The sequence below is a fragment of the Drosophila subpulchrella genome, chromosome 2R (genome assembly GCF_014743375.2).
Source record: "Drosophila subpulchrella strain 33 F10 #4 breed RU33 chromosome 2R, RU_Dsub_v1.1 Primary Assembly, whole genome shotgun sequence".
NCBI lineage: Eukaryota > Metazoa > Arthropoda > Insecta > Diptera > Drosophilidae > Drosophila > Drosophila subpulchrella.
In genome coordinates, this window is record NC_050611.1 from 12,223,044 (window position 1) to 12,231,234 (window position 8,191).

The 8,191-nt window shown below is 37.5% G+C and overlaps 1 protein-coding gene across 1 annotated transcript in view; it reads right to left on the reverse strand.

Annotated features, from left to right (window-relative positions):
- Positions 1–4,088, reverse strand: part of LOC119552034 (exostosin-1) — a 76,449-nt gene extending 72,361 nt beyond the window's left edge. The window contains exon 1 of the mRNA XM_037861773.1: positions 2,372–4,088. Coding sequence (XP_037717701.1) covers positions 2,372–3,177 — 806 coding nt within the window. The 5' untranslated portion in view covers positions 3,178–4,088. The remainder of the gene's footprint in view (positions 1–2,371) is intronic.
- Between the last annotated feature and the right edge of the window lie 4,103 nt (positions 4,089–8,191).

Genomic DNA, 8,191 nt, shown 5'->3' on the forward strand with positions numbered 1-8,191 from the left:
TGTTTTATGGTTTCTATCGCAACTTTTGCATATCTTATTAGCAATAATGAAGCCTCCAGTTTTCATTTTTCGAAGCTATAATTGGTATTAAACTAAGTTTAAATAATTTAAAAAGTAAAGCCCCATGGAATTAAACACATTAAGAAGCCATGTATTTCTAATACTGTTCTACAAACATAAGATAATATACCAATTAGCTTGGGAAAACTATTGAGGCGAATCTTTTTTACAATGAACTTGTTCTAACGCACGAAAACATTGGCATGCGTGTCACACTTAAAGTCCCTCATGGTTCTTTCTCCGCATTCTTGTACAATATTAATTGTCGGAGTGCTAATTGCTGTTGACCAGCACTTAACTTAATGAAACTTGTCCTGCAGGAATTTCCATAGATATATTTGAAGTTCTTCTCTATTATCGAAGCTTTGTGTGGGCGAAAATCAATTTTAAATTAGGGCACAATGAGCTCATGTCTCCACGTGGATACCAGGTGATACAGTGGGGTCCCAACCTAGGACAACCACCGCCCATATTCACCCACACATATGTCAAAGGTCAGGTGGAAATGGGCTTCCTACACTGAGCAATTTTTAATATTTTGATATATTATTTTATATGTATATCTTTTACACATCGTAGTGATGTAGGACCAATTCACAGGTACTTTTTTTGGTTCCATGTGCAACATTGACAGGTTCTGAAAAATATTCAACAGTTTCTCGAGCTTCGAAACGTTTCATTATTTTTATTGAATATACAAAATATAAAAAACAAAAATTCGACCTGGCGAATTTTCAGTAAAATGACCAGTTTTGCCCTGTGCCTGCTATTGAATCGAGTTACATGTCAAAGGAAGCGTCATCCCAGTCCTTGTTGCTGCCTTATGGTGTTGCTCTTGTTGTTGTGGGCGGCAGAAGCGAATAAACAACAATAAAGCGGCGACAAACAAAAGAGTAGCAACGGCAAAAAAGACGGACCCAGGACACCAAGGGGACAAGGCCCAAAAACAGGAGCAACTAGCAACTTGGAATATGGAAGGACATGACGAATGACGCGTTGCTAGACAATTTTTCAATTTGAATGGCCCCCTCACAAACGAAAAAAAAAGAAATGAAATTGGGGGCCTGAAACTCGAATAGTGAAACGTTTCGGATTTCGATTGGGTTTTCGCTTTTGCTCCTCTGGTTCTTTTTTTGTTTTCTGGGAGGCCAGAGGATAGGCATCGATAGATGCAACCTGCAATTTGCCGCCTGACTAAGCCAGACGACGGGTTCAAATGGGGGTTATTCCAATCGGTGTGGAATTTAAGACTGGTGTGTATTGTTCTACTCATGACTGCACTCTGATTTTTGAAAAATTAAGCCATTTTGCAGTTTTTTTTAGGTAAATTATTCTGTTCTACAGTCATTGTCTTGGGCAAGTGTACAAACACTTTAAAAGATTAGTGATTATTCGCTTATAAATTCCCTTTGATGATATAAAAGTTACTTTTAAGCAAATGACTTTTCCAACATCATACACCCTAAAGCTTTAAGCCGCTTTAATAAATTCAGTATCGTTTTTACGTTTACGTTGACTGTATATACATATAAAAGATTATTCTTCTGACCGCTTGAGTTTTCTGGCGGGCAAGGTATACAACACGGGCTTAAATATATAATCTTTCGAAGTACTTATTTCATTAATAGCAGTGGTATCCATTTATTAAAGCTATTAAAGCGTTTAAAGCTTGATATACAGATAACCGAAATTGAGTGTTATAAAAATATCAATACCTTTATTATAAAATATACATGAATCTAGATGTGGAACTTTATCACAATAAAGAGAAACTGGCGCCTAAAAGTACCTGCACAATAAGAAGCTTTCTTCATCAAAATGCTTTAATATTTAAATTTCTATTATCATCTGGAACAATACCTATTGAATAATTCCCTTGAATATATGCATATATTTTCGTCTCACTCAATGATTTTGCATATCGTATCTGCAGAATCAAAAAGTTTCTCTAGATTATTCTTTCTTTTACATTCCATATTTCTTGGGAAATATCTTCAGAAAATATAAAACATGCCAAACATTTATGACCTAATCTTCTTCAGGAACATTGATTCCTATTTATAAAGATTCCTTTTTCCATTGATTAAAGTGGCTAGTTTATAATTACACGATTTGTATTAGGTATGCTTGGTACGTTTGAAAATATATCAAAAATTTCTTCAACTTTTGCCAGAAACGCACGGTTTCTGAGTATAACTGTTTATAAAAATGCCTTCAGATTATTTATGTGATTATTCATTCATCGAACTAATTTTGTTCCCATTTGCCCTTCTTATAAGAACCTGAATAAGGTATGATCTTGTAGACTCACCGCTTGCCCTTGAAGGCCAGCAGATACTTCTTGTTGGCGGGGAAGTTGTTGGACTGCACGGAACCCGTGGCGCCGGCCCTCAATGGGAACTGTTTGTGGAAGAGCGGTATGCTGACGTCGAATCCGTGCCGCAGTTGCAGTACTCCCATGCTGGCCTTGGCCAAAATGGCCTCTCCCGCATCAAAACCCAAAGAGTTCTCCGCGTAATCCGGCCAGGTTCCAGAGTATAGATTAAAGATAATGTGGTTCCTTCCATTATTCCAATGCGGCAGTCTCGCCAATCTAGATGGCACATTCCGAACATAATCCTCGGATAGCGAGTCTCGATCCAGGGTATCGATACCGAGTACAAAAAGACAGGCGGCCGTGGGATCATTAGTATGATATCTCGATTCCTGGATGGCAGTGAGTATCTTTTGATAGTTGGCCGAGGTGGGCGGGGCAGCGCCGAGGGAGTTTAGGGGTTCCGGTGGATAGATATAGACCAAAAAGCGATCATAACAGCGCGTAAAGTCGAAACAGGTCTCCATGCGACAGTCGGGTTTACGAGGGAGTACCTGGTGGGACTTTGAGTTATCCGAACTCTTCGTTAGATTGCGTTGCAGTAGCTGCAGTTCCTGCAGATCCGGGGAACCCATAAAACTAGGTAACTGCTCGTGGGGTTGGACTCCGCCGTCTTTGGCCGATTCGTGCTGGGCTCTACGGGGTCTCAGGGGCGAAACTTTCAGGCGATATCCCCCGAAATAGGCGTAGGCCAAAAAAGCGCAGGACACAAAGACCAAAATGTAACGCTTTTTGGCCTGCATTTTGTGGGTTTAGTGAATCCAAGAACTTGAAATCCTCAATAATTTTGGTTAATTTTAATATGTTTTTGTTTTTAACTTTTAATTATTTTCCTGGGAGGCTGAGTGTGTGCGGTAGTGTGTGTGAGTGGGAGAGCGTGCGTGTGTGTGTGTGTGCGAGAGGCGGGGGTTCCGACAGCAGCAACAACAACAACAACAACACAAATTTACACTAGTTGTCGCGCATTCTCGTTTTTTGTTTATTTATTCGGCCGCTGACTTCGTTTCTTCTTTAAAAATGCTAGATAACATGGCCAGCATTTGTTGTTATTTGTTACACACACACACCTTGCGGCGACAAACACATGTACGTACGTACTAATATTCACATTATTTCGTTCATAATCTTTTTATGATTTCTCATTTCCTGGCGCGTTTAACGATTCGCGCGGGGGGAGGCGGGGGGCGGCAGGGTTCGATCCTCGCTCTCTGCGAGGAAATGCATCGCGCACACACATTCAGCTCAGTTTTTCACTTCATTTTCATTGAGTTTTCGCATTTGTTTTGCGCTCTTAAACAACAGAAACATTAAACAAACACACACAAAACATTTTTAGCTGGTAAAAATCAGACGGCGGTCGCGAGTTGAGCAACACTGGCCGAGCGGCATTTTGCAGCACCGAATGAGAGCGGGCGCGAGAGAGCGGGCAGCAGGGTTGCCAGCTCGGGCAAGGAGCGTTAGTGTTTGAATTAAAAACAATATTTTATTTAAGAGTTTTCGTAACTGTTTGTGTTGTTTTATTTATTGTTCACTAAACTATGTCTCTCTTTTTCTTTTACTGGCTATATTAGATCGTCTTATTCCATATTACTATTGGTTTTTCACGTTCTGCCTCCCTTGATAACAACTAAAGTGCACAAAAATGCTCGAAAAAAGCGCGTCTTAACGTTTTGATAGCTCGGCGTGTACTGGCCAACTTATCACACTGACAAGGACTCCACTGGAACTCGCCAATTTATTGGAAAACTGGGACATGCGCAGTTTGGCGCGCTTAGACTTGTATTCAACCAAAAGGTGGCAACGCTGCGGCAACAGCTGTTGAATTCAAATTTTAAATGATTTTTTCTATGATAAATATTCAAGTGAGGGGGAGTGATTAGCGTGGGTTGGAAAACAAATCCCCCGGGCGTAATATGTTTACGAAATGTAATTACCACTACAATAACTGCTGCATACAACTGACCGCCCGGGTGCATCATAATAATAATTGTTTGGTTTGAAATTAATTACACTTTCGGCAACCCACACATCACGTTTCACGCATTGTAGATTTGCCAAATGTCACCCAAAGGTATTTCAGTTATGCCTTTATTAATTATTAGAGAAACTAATTACACCGGCAATTAAGCGTTTCCGTGGCTTAAATGACAAATATTTTTAGATTAATTTTCATGACATTTTAACAGTCAGATAAGCTTAATTTTTAAAAGATAAATTAATTTTAATTAACACAGTAAGAAAATACTAAAATTTTTTAAATTTTAAGAAATTAATTATTAAACCTTAACTAAATTTTAAATTTAAAATATTTGGGCATTTCTTAAAAGAAATTTTTCCCATTTAGCCATTGCCTTAAAAAAATAGTAAATATTTTGTTTCTCCTTTTTGATTGTCTTTAAAGTAGTATTATAACTGTTTTAAGTGTATTTAATTATGAAACTGAATATATGATAACCTATGGATATGCACAAAAAGCAGCTAAAAAACATAAATACGAGTAATTTAAAAACAAATCCTGAAAATAAATAAACTGTTTTGTGGAGTGGACATTTTAACATCCGCATCCTTGCGTCCGGTTTTGCTCTTTTTTGGCCAAGCGCGCAATTTCCCGTTACAAACGCGTTTAGGCTGGAATTTCAATTATGCACAGGAATGCCGCTCCGCCCCTTCTCCTTTGCCACGCCCCTTGCCACGCTTCTTCTTCCTGTGCACTTCCTGCGCTTTGGCCGCAATTATGATGCGCCCGCTTAGATAGAAAACTCGCCCAAAACTGAAATATGCCAGACATCTGTGAGTCCTGCGCTCGAAAACTCCTTTAAAAATTCCTTAATTAGCTCATTCACCTCGCTTGTTTTCTTATAACCAATTCAACGCAACTGCCATTTAGGGAAGAGCTATAAAACAAAGAACATCTTGAACAAATTAATTCAATTTTTAATATCACAGCTTGCTTTATTTTAAGCAAACTTAAATTCACTAGAAAAGAAGTCTAAAACTTATATGTTTTTATTTTTTAAAACCATTATAAACAATTTTAAAATCTTATGAAAAGAAAAATGTAATCAAAAAAACTTTTTAGTTGTATGATTAAGATTGCTGACGCAGTGGCTAATTTCTGCAAAAGATAACCAATTTTCCTGAAGAGTCCCATCAAAATGTTATTTTTATTAGATGCATAAATGCAAATAGTTCAAATGTAAACATAATATTTCAAACAAAGCGCTAAAATGGTAGAAAAAATAAAAATTCAAACAGGTCAACATTTTAAACGAACATTTCCATAGAGAGTACAGCGTAAAGTTTTCCACACACTTGCGTACAATGTGCATATATCACAGACATAACCCGGTGACCTTGCCATTTTGGCCGTGCAAATTGCTCGTCTTCCGCCATGAGTGCACACGACCCACTTGATGGCTATGCATCTCGTTTCCGTTTCCGGCGTGCCTATAATTAAGTGTCAGTCGTCCGTGTCCTCCAGTGGCTCTTTTCTACACGCTTCCATTTAATATTCACCCTTTTGTGAGATTATTGGGTTTGCTCACACGCCAATTTTCTTCTTTTTTTGCATTTTTGCTAAATCACGAACAACGCCCCCATTCAGAGTTAATCAATCATGCACATGCTGCATAATTTGGCATCCTAAAGGAGATTTTTAGGTGTCGGCCAGCTGGGGACCCCGTTCTATCTATCTATATATCTGTTTCTCACCCTCTTTCCAAGTGAAAACTTTGATGGATATTCCGCTCGGTTGTTTTTCCTGACCCATGCTAATGAAACAATTTTCGATTTCGCCTGGCCAATGGTGTCTTCGCCTCCCCTTTTAGCACTTAAGAAATCATAAAAACAGACAAGATTATATTGCTCAGTTTCTTAAACTCACCGTTTATTGGGGTGCATTCATATTGTGTACATCAAGAATAAGTAGCCAGGAATTAAACTGAAAATTTTTTAAAACTTCTAAGCATTACAAAAAATTTAATGTTGTTTTATTTGATTATATTTACACTTTAAAATTCATCCTAATGAAATAATCATACTAGAACTTTATTAGTTGAACTAATTTCAATTTTTCACTTAGCTATTAATATAATTGGATCAAAACCTATAAATTCCACTTTTAATCTTAAAGATTTTAACTAATTATATTTAATAAAATGCTTTGAATAGACAATATAATACTGAAATAATTCTTAAAAACTAAAATAAATGTTATGGTTATTTTTTTCTGTGCACAATCTTTGAGCTATGGCTATCAAGTGCACGACCACACGACAATCAACTGACTGGGTTAAGTTTAAGTTCTGCCGATGCTGCCTGCTCCTCCTGTTTTATCATCATCGTCTTCATCAAAATTGTAACCGGAAAAAATAACAACAGAAAAACCATCAACAACTTTAACATAAATTCATTAGCCACGAGTCAAAGTGTTGGGCGAAGAAGGGAGATATATACATATACTTTCGCACAGTTTAAGTACCCACCGAAATTTATGACGTCACTTTTAGTTGCCACCTCCATTTTATGGATGCTGAAGACGCCGAAGAATGCCAGCCGCAATCTTCGCAAAACTTTATTACAGATTTTTTAACGAGCTTGTTGGGAAAAGCCACACGAAAAGCTTATGGGGCTGAGAAAATTAAGTTGAGTGATATGAAAGTCGGCTGAAGCAAATGGTTATGTTTGCGCTTTCATCTGCAATCCTGTGAATCAATGCACATAACACCTGGATTAAAGTCTGAAAAAGCAGTTAAAAATGAAAACTAAATAATAAGCTGGTCTATAAAAAAAAAATATTTATCGGAAATTGTTTGACCATCTCTACTAAAATTTTACAAATTGTTATATGTTCAGGATTTTATTGTCTTTTTTTAATACGCTAGGAACAGATACTTATATGATTATCATTTTATTTTACAAAGAATACGTTGCATACTTTTGGGAGTCCGGCTTGAAATATTAGTTAAATTAGTTAAAACCCAAAAAAATATAAGGTGTAACAATGCTATTGAAGCATAGTACACAAAATACAATGTTGAAACTTTAAAGATGCATTTATGCCTCTGGTCCTTTTCCCTGAGATGGACAAGTATAGCTCAGGAAAGGACAGCTTGCCCTGGGGATATCCTTCGAATCGTCACCCACAAAACACACATTCGCAGGAGGTGGAAGCCTCTTTGGCATTATAAAGTGGCAACATTATGTGCTGGTTTTGTCTTTTTACGACTCGGATGTGAACGATTATGGGTGCGGAGGTGTTAACCCATTCTCCTTGGCGAAGGCAACATCTCCACCGCACCGAAAATGCAATATCTATATGCACAAACACACGGCGACGCAGTGGGAGCAGATGCCATATCCTGTCAGATTTGCATGGCGGAGGTGAACATGACAGGCGCAACATCGAAGCCTGCAGGACGTGCCAAGGATAACGCCATCCCACACACTCATTCGCTCACCCAAATACACCCGCATGCTGGTGGAGTTCGTAACTTGCCTTGACACTGCGGCTAGACAGGGAAAAAATCCATCAAGTTTTTATTTAACATCATAAATATTATCATTCATATTTTCTGGATAGAAAAAAAAGTAATATAATTGTTTAAGGTATCAAACTACAATGTAAGATATAAAAATATTATATTTTTTTAAGACCTATGTCTTTAAGTAAAAGATCGTTATGGTGAAATGGTAAGAAAATGTATAACTAAAATACAAATATTAAAGATAAATTACATATTATTAATTTATAAATAT